The 22,629-nt window shown below is 43.8% G+C and overlaps 1 protein-coding gene across 1 annotated transcript in view; it reads right to left on the bottom strand.

Moving 5' to 3' along the window:
• The window catches only part of PTPN3 (protein tyrosine phosphatase non-receptor type 3), a 152,290-nt gene extending 136,362 nt beyond the window's left edge, over positions 1-15,928 (bottom strand). The window contains exon 1 of the mRNA XM_043927402.1: positions 15,830-15,928. Coding sequence (XP_043783337.1) covers positions 15,830-15,878 — 49 coding nt within the window. The 5' untranslated portion in view covers positions 15,879-15,928. The remainder of the gene's footprint in view (positions 1-15,829) is intronic.
• Between the last annotated feature and the right edge of the window lie 6,701 nt (positions 15,929-22,629).

The raw sequence follows: 22,629 nt of genomic DNA, 5'->3' as shown, positions 1-22,629 counted from the left end.
CCAGAGCCTTGCTGGAAGTGTTTCCTCTTGGATCGCAAAGTCCGTGGCAGTTTGAATCAAGCACAGTCTTTTAGCGCCCTCTACTGTCCAGCATATTAAAAAGCAGAGGCATCGCTTGGCTGACCAAAGGCGGTATGGTCGCATCTTCGGTTTTTCCAGTAGTCATGTATGGATGTGACAGTTGGACCATAAAGAAGAGTGAGTGCTGAAGAACTGATGCTTTCTAACTGTGGTTATGGAGATGACTCTGAGAGTCCCTTGAACAGAAAGGAGATCAAACCAGTCAATCCTAAAGGAAATCAACCCTGAATATTCATTGGAAGAACTGATGCTGAAGCTGAAGCTACGATACTTTGGCCACCTAATGTGAGGAGCCAACTCACTGGAAAAGACTCTAATGCTGGGAAAGATTGAGGGCAAGAGGGGAAGGGGACTACAGAGGATGAGATGGTTAGATAGCATTACCGACTCAAAGATCATGAATTTGAGTAAACTCCGGGAGACGGTGAAGGACAGGGAAGCCTGGCATGCTGCAGTCCATGGGGTCACAAAGAGTCGGAAACAAATGAGCAACTGAACACCACCTCCACTGTCCAGGTACAGCACTGTCAGTGGTGTGGGTTGTTCAATGGGAAGAAAAATCAGTCTGTGCTTGAAACAGTGGTGAGCAGTGAAGGGCAGCCACAGGAGAAGCCCACGGCATAAAGCAAAAGCTGGTCCTGCTCCACTCCATCAAAGGCTTAGAAGTCCTCTTCATCCTTCCCGCACAAGTTCAACCATTTCTGATACACCTTTTCCCAAGTGCACGTTCACTCTATACCCACACACAGTACCAACTCTGTTTCCACAGCATCACATCGAGATGTTTCCACATTGCCTATTGACACGTTTGTCTTTTAAAGCACAAGACCTGGGGTTCCTCACCTTTATAGTCTCTCTCTGCCCCCTGGGAGAGTATATAACACACGGGCCCTCTAATCAAGTTTACTGCATGGATGATGAACAGAGAGAAGGAATGAATCAGGAGAAAGAGAGAGAGGGAGCCCTGTGGGAAGAGGTTGGGGTGGGAGGAGCAGGGAAAACAGGAAGCTCTGAGATAGGAACTAGTGAGCCTGAGGTTCATCAGGGTTCCCCGCTGATCTCACAGTGCACTGGCATCTTGTGAAAATCAGTGTGGAAGCGGTTTCGTGAAGAGGACCAATGGACGGCTTTCAGGGTGCCGCTGGGGTGCTGGATGCAAGGTGTGCTCGTCTTGGGAAAATGCATTGAGCTTACATGCACTTACATACACTCAAAGTTTGTGCATCTTTCAGTATGTATGTTGCACTTTGATAAAAAAAAAAAAAAAACTTTTGTAAATAATTTCAGGGAGGAGTGGATGTGTCTGCTTGTGCCTCGTTCCAAATGTAGAGACAGGCCACTGAATTTCTTTCAAAGAGCTCTCTCCGTGTGTTTGAACGTCTAGCTTCAGAGCACCGTGTTTTGGGGAAACTGATGCCCTGTGGTCAGACCCGTTGGACTTTATCAGTGTTGGACACTCTGGCCCACTCCCTCTTCCTTGAAACACGTCTGTCCCTGGGCTTCCAGGACTCCATCTTTTTTGCTCTGTGTTGGCTACAGCTCCATCCCCTTTGCTGGCCTCTCTTCCAAGAACATTCCTTGATGTTCCCAAGGGTTCTGTGCTAGGCCTGCCCTGTTTTTAACTCTGCAAATTCTCCCTGGATGATCTCATCCCCTCTCCTGGCCAACCCTGTGCTGATGACTCACAAATTCATATCTCCAGCCCATCTCCCTCTGCTGAGCTGTGGGCAACTTATCCAACTGCTTCTCTGACATCTCTGCTAGAACATCCCACCAGGAACTCCACGCTAAGTGAATGGAGTCCATTTCTCTCTGCACCTCTATCCAAAACCATAGTCCTCCTTGAAAGTGAAAGTCGCCCAGCTCTGTCTGACTCTGACACCTCGTGGGCTGTAGCCCACCAGGCTCCTCTGTCCATGGGGCTTCTCCAGGTGAAACTACTGGAATGGGTTGCCATGCCCTTCTCCAGGGGATCTTCCCAATCCAAGGATCGAAGCCAGGTCTCCCACATTGCAGGTGGATTCTTTACCATCTGAGCCAGCAGGGAAGTCCAAGAATACTGGAGTGGGTTGCCATTCCCTTCTCCAGGGGATCTTCCTGACCCAGGGATTGAACCGAGGTCTCTTGCATTGCAGGCAGATTCTTTACCATCTGAGACACCAGGGAGGCCCCCACGAGAGTGGAGCCATCCATGGAAATAAGGAACACATAAGGAAAACCGTGTGAGCTGCCAGGGAAGCCCTATAGCTCAGATGGTCCTCCTTACGTGTTCCTTATTTCCGTGAATGGTTCCGTTGTCTATTTGGGGGCTGGGTTTAATCCCCATGGTAGACTCTATTATTGTTCAGCAAATCCTCATTCTCCCTTCCTTTCTATTTTGAAGCAGAGTGTACTTGTGCACTTCATTGACTTTGGGCTTGTCCATGGGTCTTGCTTTGAACAAACGGATGACTGCATGGCCGTTCCAACAGAGGCTCTCGTGACACTGTGCTGGGAGTCACCTGTGTTTCTGCTTCCCCTGGGGCTCCTGCCATCTGTCACGAGGAGAGCCTGGGTGCCCAAATAGCAGACACATGAGATAAACCTGAGCTTGACCTAGAGCCTGGAGCTGAGCCCAGCTGAGTTAGGTTGAGCCCAGCTGACCCACAGGCCCATGTGCAAAGAAATAAATGTTTGTTATTGTAAGCCAGTAAGATGTCTGTATTTTTCCAACCCCACCCTCCCCACATTCAACCAAGACCTGTCAGTTCTGCCTCCTGCCTCTGTCTAGATGCTACCATTCCCCACCGCTGTGCTCTAGTCCAGCCTTTTCTTATCTCTTGCAGGTCTTTTTATTGCTTTCCTCACATTTGGTCACATCCCCTTTAGTTCAATCACCCCACTGCTGGCAAAGTGATCTTGCTAAAATCCAGGTCAGTTTCATCCCTTCTTCAGGTGTTCTAAGGGCTTGCCATCACCTAGAAAATGTCCACATCCATGGTATCCTTAACCCTAACCTCGATCCTCTGGACCCTGCCATCTCCCCCGCTCCTCTCTCGCCCCTTCTCCTCCACCCTCTGTCTACATGCATCTCTTCAGCTTCAGGAGAGCCCCATGCTCTTTCTTGCCCTGGGCCTTGGCCAGGCCTTCCCCACTGCATCAACCAGAGTCCACTTTCCTTGCCCAACTGCATATGAATCCCACCTCTCATCCTTCAAGGGTCATCTTAGGAATGGTTTTCTTTGGGAAATGTCTCCTGATTCCCATTGGTCGGTCTGGGTGAAATCCAATTTCTATTTGCTCCCCCTGCACCCTGAGCTTTTTCTACCCAAACACATATCAAGCTGTTTTCTCACTCTAATTTGCTTGTCTTTCCCACTCGACTTGAGCTGTCACGAAGCAGGGACTATGTCTAAATTGTTCATTCCTTTATATTCCTAGTGTTTAAAAAGGTAGCTTATGTTCATTCTCCAAGTTCAAAAATCATTTGTTAAATAAATACTATGGGAAAATAATATGAACGGGCTAAAGAAGTCCAATATGGAAACAAAAACCATAGAAGGGACTCAGAGAATGTCTGGTTTCATCCTTTCATCGTACTGTTGGGGAAACTGAGGCTCAGAGAGCTTGACAAGACCAAGGCCCCAGAGGCTGTCAGAGACAGAGCTGGAATTAGAAGGTTCTGATGGGACTGCCTGGGCTTTATTTGTTGTCTGGTCTGAGGAATTTAAATAATTTAATTTAGGTTCTTAGCACCTGCAAGATTAGCATCACCTGGGAGTTGGCTGAATCAATCCCTGCCTTAGACCTACTGAATCAGAATCATTTTAACAAGATCTTCAGGTGCTTTGTAGATACGATTAGGTCTGAGAAACACTGGTTTCTATAACCAGGAGGACAGCTAGCCTGTCTTAAAGGCTGTTCCAATTCATACAGGAAAGCCAGCTGGTACAGAGGGAGAGAAAACCCAGCCAAAATGTGGCGACATTCTATGCGTGCTGTAGGCAAAAGGCCAGACATATGGGCCACTCACCTCCCAGAGTTCCAGATAGTTTGGGAGTGGAGGACCTGGCCTGCAGTGGGGAGGGGGGGGGGAGGGGGCGGGTAATGGTTCAACTTCAGGGGAGGTGAAGGAAGGAGCCTTGCATTTAAGGAAAATCCCAGAAGCCCAGGTGACCAGCAAGCCTGATGCTGCAAATATCCAACTTTCACAGCAATAAAATCTAAAAAAAAAGTTTATAAATAAACATTTGCAAAACAATAATTCTCCCCCTGCTGCTTGAGGTGGTGGTAAAAATGGTATACTCCTACGCTGCCAGTGACGGTGTCAACTGGTGCAGCCTGTTGGGTAAACACAACAACAACATGTAGCAACAACTATGACGTTGTTGACCTCCCTGGCCCAAGTAACGCCATGCACGGGAAATAATCCTAAGGAGATAATTCAACAGAAGTGAAAAGCTATGTATGCAGATGTTTGCTACAGCGGACAGTGGAAAAATACTGAATAAAAAGGGGATGAGGGAGCACATTATGATATGGTATCATGACCATTTAAATTTAATTATAAAATAGCTGCTGTGTCTCACTTTATCTGTACAGTGGTAGTGAAGAGCATGGTCTCTGGGTTTCTGATTCTAACTCTGCCCTTTACTGCATGATCTTGGGCAAGTTTATTTAACTGCCTATGTCTCCGTTTCCTCATCTGTAAAATGAGGATAATAACAATACCTAATTCATAGGATTGCTGTAAAGACAGAATGATTTAATTAAAGGGTCCAGAATAGCACCTCTCTATACCTTCATATTACTATTATTTTTAGGGGCTTCCCTGGTGGCTCGGGCAGTAAAGAATCTGCCTGCAATGCAGGAGACCTGGGTTCAATCCCTGGGTCAGGGAGACCCCCTGGAGAAGGGAAAGGCTACCCACTCCAGTATTCTTGCCTAGAGAATGCTATGGACAGAGGAGCCTGGCGGCTACAGCCCATAAGGTCACAAAGAGTCGGACACGACTGAATGACTAACGCTCATTATTTTTAAGGGTCAAATTAAATGGCCTGATCCTCTTATTCCTCCTGACACAGGACTGCTTTTCCTCCACCCTCCAGGCCTGACCTCCTGGGATCATCCGAGACCCCCAGGGATGTTTCCTCAGTCCTGCTTGGAATCAGCCTGGTTTTCTAGCCTCATGGAGAGAAAACAAGAGAATGAGCTCAGTTGGCCTGTCCATTCCATTCTTTGTGGCTCTTGTTGCTCTCATGGTGTTGCTATTGAAACAGGCCATCCAGGGACGGTCTTGAATTCTTCTTCCTCCCTCAGCATTTTCCCTGACTGTGGTTAACTCCACCCTGTACCGGCCTCTAGAACACACACACACGTGCACTCACACGTGCTGCCTTCTGTAAGCCACTCCCCCAGCCTGTCTGAGTCCTCGCTGGGAGACTGCACGGGGTCCCTTCCTCCTCCTCCCAACCCCTAGGTCTGTTTACATTTACTGCCCTCGAATGGCATTCTTTTCAGTGGATTATCTTACTTGTTTCGATGATATTAACAGCTACCATTACCTGAAAGCCAGAAGTGTGCCTGCCAGGTGTTTTGCTGCTGTGTCTTTACAAACATCAGCCTTCAGAATGAAATCATGAGGTCGGTACCCAAGAGGTAGGTACCATTATTCCTGTCATACCGCTGGAGCCTCTGAAGTTCAAGCATGTGTTGGTGTTTGCTGGAGATTCAGTTTGTAGGTGAAAAATCGGAGGTTTTAACCCAGCTTTGACTTCAAAGCCCACACTCAGAAATGCTACCCTAAGCTGTCTCCTTAGGTAGGGACATAAGCAAGATGTTTATGATAAATGGGAACTTAAAAGGAAAATTGCAGCATCACCACAGTGCATCAAGTGGTGCCAAAATATGGCTGTGTGCAGACAGAGCATCAAGAATGGTTACTGTGCAAGGGCGGCAGGATTGGGTATAAATTTTCCTTTTAAGTAATTTGTTTTAGTGACAGTTGTTATATAGATTTTATGATTTTTAAAAAGCTACTCTCTATTTTCAGAAATAACTGCCTTTAACCCACTATCTCTCAGCCTTGATTGATCGTGAGAATTACCTGGAGATTCTTTTAAAAGATACCCAATGCCTGGGCTCCTGTGTGTGTGTGTGTGTGTGTGTGTGTGAGTGAGTGTCAGTGTATGACTCACTAATGTCCAACCCTTTGTGACCCCATGGACTGTAGCCTGCCAGGCTTCTCTGTCCATGGCGTTCTCCAGGCAGGCATACTGGAACGGGTTGCCATTCCCTTCTCCAGGGGATCTTCCGGAGCCAGGGATGGAACCCAGCTCTCCTGCATTGCAGGAGGCAGATTTTTTACCGTCTGAGCCACAAGGGAAGCCAGGATCCACCAGAGATGATGCAAATCAGAAACTCTGGGGGTTGAGTCCAGGCAGTGGTATTTTACGAAAATCTTCCCACTGATTTTGTGTGCAACTAAGATTGAGAAACGGTTTCCTGGAGAAGCTTCACCTCTTATTCTCTTTCCAGAGAATCTAGCTGCCCCATCTTCTGTGACCCCAAGCTAATTAACTCAGATTTTTCCCCTCTGTGCCCAGGAAAAAGCTAGCAATATGACTTTCCCCCCCAGTGCTTTTTGAAAATGGACACCAAGAAAAATCTTTGAGTGATGAAAATATTCTCTCTTGGTTGTCGTGGTGGTTAGATAACTGTATGCATTTGCCAAAATGTATTGAACTGTAGACTTAAATTTGGTGAACTTTATTAGATGTAAATTATACTTCATTAAGCCACTGTTTAAAAAGGTATGAATATTCAAAAGGAAGAACTATGTTGCTATTTATTCACAGAAATTAACACCATATTGTTTGGTTAATTTCACTTGTGAATGAGTTCTCTTTCTTGACAATACCAATGTTCTTCTTTAGTCTGATGTTGCTTAAAGATTTGGCAGTTCTTGGCTGTCTTTTCTCCTTTGACTTTAGGAATGTCTGGTAAGCTTACAGTGATTGTAGATACGGTCCAGGTCTCTCTCATCATTATGGGGGTGGTGGTGGTGGAATATACTGAGGCTAGTCCTCCAGTGTGGGGGTTCATTCTCCTCTACCCCTTGAATTTTCTAGGAAGCTGGGATCTCAGGATCACACTCAGTGTTTCCACCTGGGAGAGATGCTATCATCTGTTTCTTGTTATAGGAGAAGGAGAGGGAAGCCCTATCAGGTCTAGCTATTTCTCAAAGTGGTTCTCAATTATGATCTTTAAACCAGCAGCAGCAACACCACCTGGGAACTTATTAGAAATGAAATTTCTCAGGCCCTGTCCCAGATGAACTAAATCAGAAACTCTGGGGTGGGGATCAATCTATACTTCAGCTTGCCCTTCAAGGGGTCTTGCAGAGTACCCCAGTTAATTTCCTGGACAATCACTCTTTTCCTTGACCCCCTTTCACAGCAAGCATTCTTGCAAGTATTTCAAGCTGAGGTTTCTTCTCTTAGTCCAATTTCAACTGAACTGCTTTCTATCATTCAGAAATTCCCCACATTTTCTGGTAGGTTGGTGTCACTGGTAGCAGCTATTCTTGCTTTCTAGTGTTCTAATGGATCTTTATTTTTAATTGTGGTAGTGGCTCAGTCGGTGAAGAATCCACCTGCAAGCAGGCTGTCTGCGGCGTAGGAGACCTGGGTTTGACCCCTGGGTTGGGAAGATCCCCTGGAGAAGGGAAAGGCTACCCACTCCAGTATTCTGGCCTGGAGAATTCCATGGACTCTATAGTCCATGGGGCCATAAAGAGTCGGACACAACTGAGTGACTTTCACTTGGAGAAGGAAATGGCAATCCACTCCAGTATTCTTGCCTGGGAAACCCCATGGACACAGGAGCCTGGTGGGCTACAGTCCGTGGGATCACAAAGAGTCAGACATGACTAAGTGGCTAAACATGCCACCACAATGCAAATAACCTAAAATTTACCATCTGAACTGTTTTTAGGTGTGTAGTTTGGTAGTGTTAAGTACATTCACATTGTTGTGCAATGCTCATCATTATCTACCTCAATAACTTTCATCTTGCAAAGTTGAAACTCTTATCCTTAAACAACTCCCCATCGAATGGAATTTTAAAAAGCATATTTTTTTCTGTCATTAAAAGGAATCTTGGGTGGTATTGAGGTCAATTCAAGTGCTCTGTATGCCATCTTTTTTTTTTTTTTTAAATTGTGGTTAAATATACCTAACATAAAATTTATTAGCTTAACTTTTTTTTGGCTGTGGCATGTGGGATCTTAGTTCCCTCACCAGGGATGGGACCTGCTCCCCCTGCAGTGGAAGCACAGAGTCTTAACCACTGGACCACCAAGGAAGTCCCTCTGAACCATTTTTAGATATGCAGCTCAGTGGTATTAAATTCATTCATATTGTTGTGCAAGATCACCACTATCCATCTCCAGGACTTTTTCATCTTCCCAAACTGAAACTCTGCCTGTTAAACATTAATTCCCCATTCCTCCCTTGCCAGCCCCTGGCAACCACTGTCTATTTTCTGTCTCTATAAAATTGACTAAGTATCTCATATCAATGGAATTATATAGTATTTGTCCCTTTGTGACTGGCTTATTTCACTTAGAATAATGTCAAATTTCAACCACGTTGTAGCATGTGTTAGAATTTCCTTCCTTTTTAAGGCTAAATAATATTCCTTTGTGTACATTCACCATGTTTTGTTTATCCATTTACTCATCAAGGAACACTTGGGTTGCTTCCACTTTGGGGCTGTTGTAATAATCCTGCTATGAACATGGGTGTGCAAATTTCTTTTCATGTCCCTGCTTTCCCTTCACTGAAGCAGGTAGCCAGAAGTAAAATTGCTGGTTCATACGGTAATTCTAACTTTAATTTTTGGAGGAACTGCCATTCTGTTTTCCCTAGCATCTGCTCCATTTTACATTCCTACCAACAGTGCACAAGGGTTCCAGTATTTCCACATCCTTGCCAACACTTCTTTTCTTTTTTCTTTTTTTTATGATAGCCATCCTAATGGATGTGAAGTGGTATCCCATTGCAGTTTTCATTTTCATTTCCCTAATGATTAGTGATATTGAATATCTTTTCATGTGCTTATTGGCCATTTGTATATCTTCTCTGGAGAAATATCTATTCTAGTATTTTGTCTATTTTTTAATCAGGTTGGTTTTTTTTGTCCCTGAGTTTCAGTAATTTTTTGTATACTTTTTACATTAATGCCTTATAGGATATGTAATTTGCAAGTATTTTTTCCCATTCTTTTGGTTGCATTTTCACTCTATTAATAGTGTCCTTTAATGCACAAAAAGTTTTTCATTTTGATGAAGTCCAATTTGTCTGTTTTTTTTTTTTTCGTTACTTGTGCCTTTGCTGTTTTATCCAAGAAAATCAGTGTCAAATCCAGTGTCATGAAGCCCAGTGTTTTCTTCTCTCTATGCCATGTTGATCTAGCCTCTCATAGCAGTTTCTATTTGTCTTCTGCTGCTGCTGCTAAGTCACTTCAGTCGTGTCTGACTCTCTGCGACCCCACAGACGGCAGCCCACCAGGCTCCTCTGTCCATGGGATTTTCCAGGCAAGAGTACTGGAGTGGGGTGCCATTGCCTTCTCCACTATTTCTCTTCTAGTTAAGCATAAATATCTAACTTTCCCCCACCCTGCCCGTGTCATTAACATTAATGTTTAAAACCTGGCAATTTTGCCATCAATCCACAATGTAGATACCACCACTCTTTGATGAAAGGCTAAGACAAGCTGGAGTAAGTTCTGAATGACTTTGATCTTATCCCTGATCACAGTGAAAAGGACCTGGATAGACGAGACTAGGCAGGGTTTTTGGAATCAAAAGGACCTCACCCAAATCTGCCTGTGTCTACCACTGGTAGCTGGGTGGTTGGGGGCAAGTTTCGCCTCTTTGAGCTTCAGTTTTTATTTTATCTTTTTTGTTGTTTTAAAATTTTTTATTCCAGTTTTTGGCTGCTCTGGGTCTGGATTGCAGCCCGTGGACTTTTTCTAGTGTGGTGAGTGGGGGCGACTCTTCATTGTGGTGCAGGGCTTCTCACTGCCGTGGCTTCTCTCGTTGCAGAGCATGGGCTCTAGGTATGCAGGCTTCAGTGGTTGCAGCACAAGGGCTCAGTAGTTGTGGTACAGGGGCTTTGTAGCATGTGGGATCGTCCTGGGCCAGGGGTTGAACCTGTGTCCCCTGCATTGGCAGGCAGATTCTTAACCACTGGATCACCAGGCAAGTCCTATATCTTATCTTTAAAATGGGCATAATAATACCTACATGCAGTGTAGTTGTGAGAGTGACAGATAATGGCAGAGAATGACATCTCTGGCTCTTGGAAGCTGGGAGTCCTAATTGATAATGATGCTGTGTTAGACCTGGTTGTCACCCAGTATAACTCCCCTCCTTGACCTCTAGCCTATGAGCACCTCCAGGATCCAGTTAGCACATCTTCATCTCTGGATCCTAACACTTGGCCCCAAGCCTGGCCAAGGATCTCTGTAGGCGTTTGTTGACTGAATGATGTGGAAGGTGAAAAAACATTCCACTGAAGCCAGCCTGAAAGCCACATCCTTGTCTTGGCACATAAGTGTGAAGTAGTAAGTCTGAGGATTCATATGGAAAGCATTCTTGCTCTTGGAATGTATTTCTTTCCACATATGATGCCAACGATGCCCAACTTTTCCTCTCTCCTCTTCACTGCTGCTGTTATTTGTTTACTTTCCAAATGAAACTGATCCTGCACCCAGAGCGAATTTTGGAAGAAGTTTCAATGGACATGAAAGCCGGGTGCCTGAATGGTTTTATTGCTGAGTCCCGCATCTGGGAAACCTCTCAGTACTGGGGTTTCCTTTAGAATGAAAGAGAAGGGGAAGCTGATGGGCAGGCACACTGACTACAAGATAGAAATCTTTTTGAATTCCCAATTTTAGCCAAGTTTGACTTGATAGATTCTGTACAGTTCTGTTAGGTTACATTGAATTTGGTGCTTAGGTGAGTATGGAGCAGATCAGATTTTTTCTTCTGATTCCATTCAAATTTTTATTCTCTGTACAAAATAATGTCATTAGCAACTTTAAAAAAAGTTACAGCGTGAAGTATTTCTTGACATGCTAAAGTGGCCAACACTGAGACTAAGGAAATACATGTATTAATTTTGGATCATAGTTCCTTTTGTAAGCTATTTTTGGATGGCAATTTGCTGTCATCAACATCACATTTTCTTCCTTGGTGAAGTATTTGTTCAAAGACAAGTCCTTATGAGTAATCATCAGAGAAAGGAGAAGCAGGTTAATTTTACTTTGAAAAGGCTGTTGGGTGCCAAAGCTGGTAGGATGTGCAAAAATACAGGCTTGAATTGTTTCAAAAGTGGATTTTAAAAGAATCGTGGCTAATATTGTTCACCCCCAGTGGCTATCTCTGAGCTCAAATTGAGTGGAAGATGATTATGTTTACTTAACAGAAACATGATCAGGCAAGTATTTTATATCCTGGCACATTCTTTACGCTCCCTCACTAGGCAGACTCTAGTTTCCATGGGTCCAGACCCTCCCTAGTGTTATCAGCCTACCACTGACAACATCCATTTTAAACACAGATCTGAGAAAGTCCTCCTAATGCCTAAAAATCCTCACTAGATATCCCACTTCTTCCAGGATACAGTCCAAAGATATCCCAGGCTTCTGTGAGCTGACCCTCTGTTGAGCCTGTAAGCTTGATCCCTGGGTCTTTCACAGCCTTTTCAGAACTCTCCACTTAACACATATAACAAAAAACTAGCCATTTCAGACTAAACAAATCAGTGGCATTTAATACATGTACAAATGCAACCATCACTACGATGTAGTTTCAGAATATTTTCATCACCCCAAAATGAAACCATATACACCTTAAGCGGTCACTCCCTGTGGTCCCTCCCTGCAGCCCCTGGAAATCACCAACCTACTTTTTGTGTCCTGGATTTATCTATTTTTGCTATTTCATATGTCTAGAATATCGCATGGAATCATGTAATATGTGACCTTTGAGTTTAGTTTCTTTTATATAATGTGATATTTTCGAGGTTCGTTTGTGTGGTGACAGTACTGTGTTAGAAGTTCGTACCAGACTTTTCTGGTGGTACAGTGGATAAGAATCCACCTGCCAATGCAGGGAGCATGGGTTCAATCCCTGGTCCAGGAAGCTTCCACCTGCCACGGAGCAACTAAGCCTGTGTGTCGCAACTACTGAGCCTGCGCTCTGCAGCAAGAGAAGCCACCGCAATGAGAAGCCCACACACCCCAGAAAAGAGTAGCCTCCACTCGCTGCAACTAGAGAAAGCCTGTGTGCAGTAGCAAAGACCCAATGTGGCCGTGAAAGTGAAAGTCGCTCAGTCGTGTCCTACTCTTTGGGACCCCATGGACTATACAGTCCATGGAATTCTCCAGGCCAGAATACTGGGTGGGTAGCCTTTCCCTTCTCCAGTGGATCTTCCCGACCCAGGAATCGAACCAGAGTCTCCTGCATTGCAGGCCGATTATTTACCAACTGAGCTATCAGGGAAGCCCATAAGTATATAAATAAATAAAAATAGCAAAAAAAAAAAAAAATTCATGCCTTTCTGTGTCTGAATAATATTCTATTATAAGGATATACACAATTTGTTTATGCATCCATCTGATGACGGCCATTTGGATGGTTTCCACTTTGGGGCTGTTGTGACCACTGCGTGCATGTACTTATATCTGCATCGGTACCTGTTATCAATTCTTTTGGGTACATACCTAGGAGTGGAACTGCTGGGCCATATTATATTTCTGTTTAATGTTTTGAAGAGTTTTCAAACTATTTTCTTCCCTTTCCTCTCTCCTTTAAAAATTTTTATTTATCTATTTTCCTTTTTGGCTGGGCTGTGTCTTCTCTGCTGCGCATGGGCTTTCCCCAGCTGTGGCGAGTGGGGGCTACTCCTAGTGGCGGTGCGAGGGCTTCTCATTGGGGTGGTTTCTCCTGTTAGCGGAGCACAGGCTCCGGTAGCTTCAACATGCAGGCTCAGTAGCTATGGCTCCTGGGCCCTAGAGCTCAGCCTCAGTAGTTGCAGTTCACGGTCTTAGTTGCCCTGAGCAATGTGGAATCTTCCTGGACCAGGGATCAAACCCACTGACCCCTGGATTGGCAGTCGGACTCCCACCCACTGCACCACCAGGGAAGTCCCCTTTTCTCCTGTATTTCTGTAATACAATGTATTCAAGAGAAAAATCTATTGTAGTTCAATTAGACATTTTGTGATAACAGGCTATGTATCTGAAGGCAGGGATTGGGTCTTGTTTATCCGTGAATCTCCAGGACCTCTTATAGGGCTGCACAGAGTAGGTACTCAGTAAATGTGTGTAGAATTGGACTGAGTGTAGAGGGATTATATGAAGTTTTTATCCCTGAGGAAGAGGTAGTATGTGTGGTAAGCTGTGAATACGAGTGATGGGCTAAGTGGAGATTGGGGGTGGGTAAGGTGAAAAAAAATGTTAAAGGGGGGCTTCCCTGGTGGCTCAGATGGTTAAGAATATGAGTGATGGGCTAAATGGAGATGGGGGTAGGTGAGGTGAAGAAGACCCTGCCAATTCCTTTCAGTTCAGTTCAGTTCAGTTGCGTCCAGCTCTTTGCGACCCCATGAACTGCAGCACGCCAGGCCTCCCTGTCCATCACCAACTCCCGGAGTCCACCCAAACCCCTGTCCATTGAGTTGGTGATGCCATCCAACCATCTCACCTTCTGTTGTCCCCTTTTCTCTTGCCCTCAATCTTTCCCAGCATCAGGGTCTTTTCAAATGAGTCAATTCTTCCCATCAGGTGACCAAAGTACTGGAGTTTCAGCTTCAACATCAGTCCTTCCAATGAACACCCAGGACTGATCTCTTTTAGGATGGACTGGTTGGATCTCCTTGCAGTCCAAGGGACTCTCAAGAGTCTTCTCCAACACCACAGTTCAAAAGCACCAATTCTTCGGCGCTCAGCTTTCTTTATAGTCCAACTCTCATATCCATACATGACTACTGGAAAAACCAGAGCCTTGGACAAAGGGAAAAGAAGACCAGTGTGGCAGAACTGGTTATCCATAAGGACCTGGCTTCTATGGCTGGTTCCCTCCTCCTATAAGTCGATTTAGTCGTGTCTGACTCTGCAACCCCAGAGAAGCTCTCCAGGCTTCTCTGTCCATGGGATTTCCAAGCAAGAATACTGGAGCAGGTTGCCATTTCCTTCTCCATGGGATCTTCTCGACCCAGGTATCAAGCCCACATCTCCTGCTTTGGCAAATGGGTTCTTTACCACTAGTGTTTGCCTTTAACTAATTCATTTTAATTTTCTGGGGCATTCAGTTCTCCTCTTTGCCAAATGAAAAGGTGGAATATTTGAGTGCTATTCCATCTTTGGGTTTGTTTTAAGCAATGGGAACTTGTTTTTTCATAGGAAATTACTGCTTGGAAATCACCGCTATGCCTTTGTCGGGGGAGGGCAGAGTGCGGAGCAAGGCACAGACCGCAAGGCAGGGCAGCCCTGATCCCTGCAGCCCCACGACTGACAGGACCCTGAGACCCAAGGTCCCAGCACATTCAGTAGCTCTGGGAGACCTCTGTTCTAGAAAGACCAAGGAAGCCTTGGTGCACACAGGTAAATATTATTCTACCAAAAAAAGTATTTTTTCCCAAGCAATAGAGGGGAGCTTAAGGAATGAGATAGCAACTTCAACAAGAAAAGAACAAAAGATTTTGATGAAATATTGCATCGAGTAATCCATCTGGTTAAAAAGGGGATCCTTCCTCATACTTCCCTTCTCACCTCCTCATACTTTAAAAAAAAAAAAAGGTGCTGCAGGTTGACTTCATGAACGGAATTGTCAAACATTTGTACTCTCCTAAGTGAACGGATTCCTGCAACATGAGAGCATTTCCTCTGCAAATGTCCTGCCTGGAACCACAGCTGAACGGGTCCCTGGGCAGGCCTGGTCTCGTCCTTACTTTCTGGGTTTCCTTTTCTTTACTTTCTCTCTCTCCTGGCAAAATGTCTTGAAAACAGAACATTTACACTCCACCCTCATGTGATCTTTTCTCTCTAGTTCTTTGCTTTTGAACTAGACTTCAACATGGGGAGGGTTAGCTGAGACGCCCCCAGACCACTTCCTGGCCCGCCTATGGCGTTGACAAGTCATAACCTGTCTCTCCACAGGGATTGTTGGTGATGCTTGGCTTGCCTTGCTCTCGTTCAGCTTTTTATTTCCGCAGAAGCTCATTTGGAGGGAACACTTCGGAAAACGTACTGCCTGAACCTCAAAATCTCTTCTGGTATATTCAAACTCAGGCACAGAAGTCATTCAGGAACTGCGATTAAAGTTGATTTACCCGGGTGTCTGAATTAGCCCCCAAACCACATAATTCTTATTGTAGGTATCTCCACTTGCCGTCATAGAAACAGTTCAAGCGGTATAACCACAAACATTATTCACTTTCCACTATTAACCCTCTTGTTCATTTTTTTTTTTTTTTTGCAAAGCTCTTCTGGAAATTCTACAACTTCTTTTAAAACAGATTTGCTGGACAATGACTGCTTTTTTGCTGACGGAGTCCTATTATAAAAATAGGAAGAAATTCAGTTTCAATATCCCTCTGATTCTACTTGCTTAGCAGTTTCTTTCATTCCAAAATGGTCACGAAGGTACACACTGCAATCTTTTTACCATTTCTTTAAACGCTTCTAAAAAAAGAGAACTTACAGTTTTCTGGAGGGTGCCCACATGCTGTTAATCCCTCTTGCTCCACCATGGTTGCCGTGGGACTAAATGGACGACTGGCTGCCGTAATCCTTTAACTGGCACTTCAAAAATGATGTAGAAAAGCTAAAGTCTGTCTTGCAAACCCCAAAACTTGTCTCTGTAATCTTGCCTCGATCAGCTTCCAAAGTATAATGCAACGTGATTATTTTCCTCTGGGGAAACCTGTGTAACAGGTCTTTGAGCGCCATTGGATGTGTCAGAGGTTTAATTGATTTCTTTACCGTGTCTCTGCACCCCATAATAGCCTTACTAAGCACAGGACGTGTTTTACGGGAATAGTCACCCAGAGCTTACTTTGTTGTTGTGAGGCAGACAAGACTGTTTCCCAATGAAATTAAATCTGTTTTGTGCCCTGCGAGTTTCTTCCTGATGAAGGGTGCTCTGCTGACTACTGAGAATGCGACCCTTGATGGTCTCCAATTAGCATGGATGCCATTCCAGGGAAAGCTTACTCTCTGTTCCTTGCCAGTTCTCGAAAAACACTTCGGTGGAGAACAGGGCTGCCACAGAACTCTGTTCCTGGAGTCCATTTACTTTTCTCTTGTTTCTAGGATCACAAGACAGGGGTGATCCACATGCCCTTATCACAACCCATGTAAATTATCTCACACATGCTATCTCATTTTGTCATCTTGATAACATTGCCAAGAGGGCAGGCAGGTATTATTATGCCCATTTTACAGATAAGAAAACTGAGTCCCAAATAGTCTTGCAACTTACTCAAGGAACCACGGATAATAAGCACCAAGTGAGGACTAGAAAGCACTTACTTTTTTTAGTAATTACCCTCTTCCTTGGTCTAAAGTGGGCTTCCCTTGTGTCTCAGCTGATAAAGAATCCATCTGCACTGCGGGAGACCTGGGTTCAATTCCTGGGTTAGGAAGATCCCCTGGAGAAGGGAAAGGCTACCCACTCCAGTATTCTGGCCTGGAGAATTCCATGGACTGTATAGTCCTTGGGGTGGCAAAGAGTTGGACATGACTAACTTTCACTTTCACTTTGGAGTAAAGTAGCCAAGACTGCTCTACCTAGAACTTACTGCAGTGGAATTTCTGCCCAACCCCCCACCCCTCAACACAATTCAGTTATTCATTCAATCAACAAACAGTTGTAGTGAGTATGAATTTGGGGCCTCAAAATTCAGATCTGCAAACAATAGATTTGTTTTTATGTAACTTCAATTAAATTCTCTCTTGGGTCCTCATTCCCCCACTGGCAGAAACTTGTCAATTTTAGGTTTTCTCTGCCAGATCAGGGATTTCTTCCTCCTCCCCACCTTTTTTTTTTTTTTCTTCCTTGTAGCTGTATATAAGTTCAGGCCATCAGAAGGGGTGTGTGTGTGTGATGGAGACGGTAGAAGCATATGGCCTTCTGGGCTCTTCTCATTCTGACTGCTGTTGGAGAGTTTGGAGTGTGTGGTCCATCTGGCCTTCTAATATTTGGTAAATGCTAGCATTTATTTCTATGTGATTTTTTAAAAATCCAGCTTTTGAGGCATCTGTAGAACTGTTGGCTTGCTTTCCTTCATCTAGCATCTGTGTCCTCCTTGTAAGTATGAAAGACACTTGGCTGATCTCCTGAGCTACTCTGAGGATTTGGGGGAGTTTCATAGGATTGTCTCAGGCCTCTTGGTCTGGCTTTGTCATAGGTCATTTTTATCTGAAGCTTCTCTCTCCCTCCCTACTCCACGTGGGGGTGGGGAGAGGAGACTACTCCTTACCTCCTCAGGTGTCACCTGGTATGAGGCACAAGTCTCCTCTCCTCCTTGGAACCTGGAGTACATCTCATTTCCCTGACCACACGCATGTCCCCTCACTCGAGGGAAGGAGAGAGGGTGGGTGAGGGACATAAACAGCGACACTCTTCCTCATCTAAGTGTCTGTTCTCGTCTCCAACACTGTCCTCTAGAGCAGGTAAATTTTACTTCCTCTGGGTTAGGGGGATGAGATGGGGTGAGGAGGAAGAATTAGCCCAGCAAGTACTTATCCAAATCGATTATTTCTGCCAGGAGCTCACGTTTGAAGGTCAAAAGCTATGAATTATTAATAACTATGTTTGTTCTTTCTTTCCTGAAGCAGTAAAGGTGGAATATCTTGTCTGTCTAGGTTCGGAGGAGAGCCATGGCTTACGTGTGTTTGCATGTGTGTGTGAGGGGGCGTGCTAAGTTGCTCCATTCATGTCCCACTCTTTGCCACCCTGTGGACTGTAGCCCCACAGGCTCCTCGGTCCACGGGATTCTCCAGGCAAGAGTACTGGAGTGGGTTGCCATGTTCTCCTCCAGAGGATCTTTCTGACTCAGGGATCAAACCCTCTTCTCTTATATCTACTGCATTGGCAGGCGGGTTCTTTACCACTAGCGCCACCTGGGAAGCCCGAGTGTGCGTGTTGGGTAATCTGCTAATGTTTCATAATATTATCCTGAGCTTAATCATTTTGTCTGTTATATTTCAGATTCTCTGTCAGGGAATATAGAGATGATGAACAGGCTATATCGGTTGCTCAGGATGTTCACAGCCTAGTGAGAAAGGCAGGGACATGGGGGTTGACTCTGAAGTAAGATGCAGTCTGCACTGTTTAAACCAGTATAGTGGTGCTGGGGCTTCCTTGGTGGCTCAGACGGTAAAGTGTCTGCCTGCAATGCGGGAAACCTGGGTATGATCGCTGGGTAGGGAAGATTCCCTGGAGAAGGAAATGGCAATCCACTCCAGTACTCTTGCCTGGAAAATCCCATGGATAGAGGAGCCGGGTAGTCTTACTGTCCATGGGATCGCAAAGAATCGGACACGACTGAATGACTTCATTTTTTTTTTTTTTAAGTGGTGCTGGCTGATTTGAAGAATGTATAAGGTGCCACTTATGCCCTTTCCCCAATACTTTGGCCACCTGATGCGAAGAACTGACTCATTGGAAAAGACCCTGATGCTGGGAGAGATTGAAGGCTGGAGGAGAAGGGGACAACAGAGGATGAGATGGTTGGATGGCATCACTGACTTGATGGACATGAGTTTGAGCAAGCTCTGGGAATTGGTGATGGACAGGGAAGCCTGCCATGCTGCAGTCCATGGGGTCACAAAGAGTTGGACATGACTGAGTAATTGAACTGAACTGTACCCTTTCCCTGAAGACTCAAACAAAGACTACAGTTCTACAGTTTCCCTGTTATCCAAGCTATTTGGGGCTCACCACTTCGGGTATCTGATCTGAACTAAGATGCAAGTGGAAAGCAAAAGGAAACTTAATAAAACAATTATAATTTTGTATTTTATGATCTCATGGGACTTTCTCTATCTCAGTGAGAGCTTATAGGGTTATTTCCATGCAGCCTATACAAGGCCAAGGTTACTTAGTAATAGCATCTTCTAGATGAGAAACAAGCTGAGAAATATTAATCCGGCATCATGAAATAATTTGAACTTTTACTTCTGTTTCTCAAAAAAGCCCTGAAAGAGAGTCTATTTATTACATGAAGCAAATTCCCTCCACCTCTTTCATCTTCTCTTTCCTTCCTCTTGCCTTCCTGTTTGTCCTATCTGTCCATCCATCCATCCATCATCTAACATTCATTCATCTGTCTCACAGTCAACTTTGTGCTTTCCTAGTCCAAACTTCCACCCAAATCTCTCAAACTGAGCTGACATAGTCTTTTGGGAAAAAAAAAAAAAAAAAAACCAAAAAAACATTTTCAACCATTTTCTATTTTAGTTTCGTCTTTTTCTCTTTATCCTTTTCTTTTTCCTCTCCTTCTTCCAGTCCAGTGATGACCTGCCCTTTTAAGTACAAATCTAAATATTATTTTATCTACATAATATAGATCTGGAAAAAAATCTGGAGAAGACAGAACCATCCTTAATGTGCTGGGGGTGGAGGTGGTGGGTTGATGGGAGAGGCAGAGCCCAAGGAAGCAAAGACAGAATTTTCTTTAGTTGATGGAGAAGGTAAAGTTCAGTCACTCAGTCATGTCTGACTCTTTGCAACCCCATGGACTACAGCACGCCAGGCCTCCCTGTCCATCACCAAATCCTGGAGTTTACTCAAACTCATGTCTGTTGAGTCAGTGATGCCATCAAACCATCTCATCCTCTGTTGTCCCCTTCTCCTCCCACCTTCAATCTTTTCCATCATTAGGGTCTTTGCAAATGAGTCAGTTCTTCGCATCAAGTGCCCAAAGTACTGGAGTTTCAGCTTCAGCATCAGTCCTTCCAATGCATATTCAGGACTGATTTCCTTTAGGATTGACAGGTTGGATCTTCTTGCAGTCCAAGGGACTCTCAAGAGTCTTCTCAAACACCACAGTTCAAAAGCATCAATTCTTTGGCACTCAGCTTTCTTTGTCGTCCAACTCTAACATCTCTACATGACTGTTGTACAAACCATAGCTTTGACTAGATGGACATTTGTTGACAAAGTAATGTCTCTGCTTTTTAATATGCTGTCTAGGTTGGTCATAACTTTTCTTCCAAGGAGTAAGCGTCTTTTAATTTCATGGCTGCAGTCCCTATCTGCAGTGATTTTGGAGCCCCCAAAAATAAAGTCAACCACTGTTTCCACTGTTTCCCCATCTATTTGCCATGAAGTGATGGGGCCAGATGCCATGATCTTAGTTTTCTGAATGTTGACTTTTAAGCCAGCTTTTTCACTCTCCTCTTTCACTTTCATCAAGAGGCTCTTTAGTTCTTCTTCACTTTCTGCCATAAGGGTGGTGTCATCTTCATATCTGAGGTTATTGATATTTCTCCCAGCAATCTTGATTCCAGCTTGTGCTTCCTCCAGCCCAGCGTTTCTCATGATGTACTCTACATATAAGTTAAATAAGCAGGGTGACAATATACAGCCTTGACGTACTCCTTTCCCGATTTGGAATCAGTCTGTTGTTCCATGTCCAGTTCTAAGTATAATATTATTTGCAAGTCTATTTTTTTTTTAACCCTGTCAAACCATTTTACAGATGGAGAAACTGAGACCTGAAGAATAAAATAAGCTGCTCAAGGTCGCATAGCTGGTAAGTGACAGAGGTGTGATTTAAATATGGATCTTTGACATCAAGTTTTCTTCCTACTCACAAATGGGGTAAATTCCCAGTTTCTCTATAATTCAAATTAGAGGAAAATTCAAATAGCAAAGATTCTCTCTCTACCTCTCAAAAATAGTAATGGAGAAGTCAGTTAATGGAAAAAAGATGCCAGGTCTAACACAAGAACTGTGATTTGTTGGCTCCTTGATGTGGAGATACTAATGGCCACACTGCAGGAAGTAAAGCAAGAGCCAGGAGAGGCGGTGAGATAGAGGGAGCTTGTGAATTGACAGGGTTGGAGTCACATGGGTTCCAAAGTTCATGTTGTAAGTATCAGCCACAGGGAAACCTGAGGATCTGGGTTACTAAAGAAGAAAAGCATGTTAAGCAGTGAGAACAGAAAAACCTGGTACTATTTCCTGATTACTGTATTGTACATGGACCTTGCAAAAAATTAAAATATGTAGCATTAAGTGAGCAGCCCATGTAAGACCCCAACCCACACAAGTGTGAAAATCATAAGAAAAATTTACATATTTTTTCTATACAAATACTAATATGGTGATAAAATAGTAGAGTACCACTCACAGTCTGTATGATTTCAAAGTTTAAATATTTGTTAAGGTTTATTGTATGGCCCAGAATGTCATCCATCTTGGTGAATGTTTCATGGGACCTGAAAAGGAAGGTATATTCTGCTGTTGTTGGGTAGCATGATCCATAAATGTCAATTACATTAAGTTGGTTGAGAGTGTTGTTCAGGTTTCTTATATTCTTACAAGTATTCTGTGTACTCATTTCATCACTTATTGAATGGGAAATGTTGAACTCTCTAAGTGTGACTGTGGGTTTATCTATTAATATTTCTCCCTTCTGCCCTAACAGTTTTTTGCTTCATGTATTTAAGGATCTGTTTTAAGTGCATACACTTTTAAGATTATGATATCTTCTTTGTGAAGTGGTCAAGTGACCATTTCATTGTTATTTAACATTCCTTTTCACATCTTGTAATGTCTATCCTGTCTGATATTAATAGAGCCTCATTAACTTTCTTTTGATTGGTGTTTTCATGGTATATCATTTCTCACTCTTTTACCTTTAATCTATCTCTGTCTCTGTATTTTGCATTTTGTGTAGGCAGTACATAGTCGGGTCTTTAAAAAAAAATCTAATCTGACAACCTCTGTTTTTTAGGTGTATTCAGACCTAACATTTAATTTAATTATTGATATAGGCCTACCATTTAATATTGATTTTCTGTTGTTCCTTCTAGTATTTTTGTTCCTTTGTCCCCGCTTTCTGCATCCTTTCAGATTATTTAGTTATACTTAGTATGGCAACCCACTCCAGTACTCTTGACTGGAAAATCCCATGGATGGAGGGGCCAGGTAGGCTACAGTCCATGGGGTCCCAAAGAGTCAGTCACCACTGATTGACTTCACTTTCACTTTCAGTATTCCATTTTAACATATCAATTGATGTTTGCATTTAAGTAAATAGATAATTTGCTCTAGGGATTATAGCAAACATGTCTAAACTTTTATAGTCCACTTAGCGTTACTATTTCACTACTTCAGATGAATTGCAGAAACCCTGCAATCATATAGTTTCCTTTACCTGGATCCCTTTATGTTATAGGTATCCTGTTTATTGTGTCTACAATCTACATACGTTGAAAACCCTATACAATTCTATAATTACTGCTTTAGTTTTAAATATTTTAAGGAGT

This window comes from Cervus elaphus, chromosome 16 (assembly GCF_910594005.1).
Source record: "Cervus elaphus chromosome 16, mCerEla1.1, whole genome shotgun sequence".
In the NCBI taxonomy this organism is placed as follows: Eukaryota; Metazoa; Chordata; class Mammalia; order Artiodactyla; family Cervidae; genus Cervus; species Cervus elaphus.
Note: the sequence above shows the minus strand (reverse complement) of the source record. Positions and strands in the feature narration are given on the sequence as shown.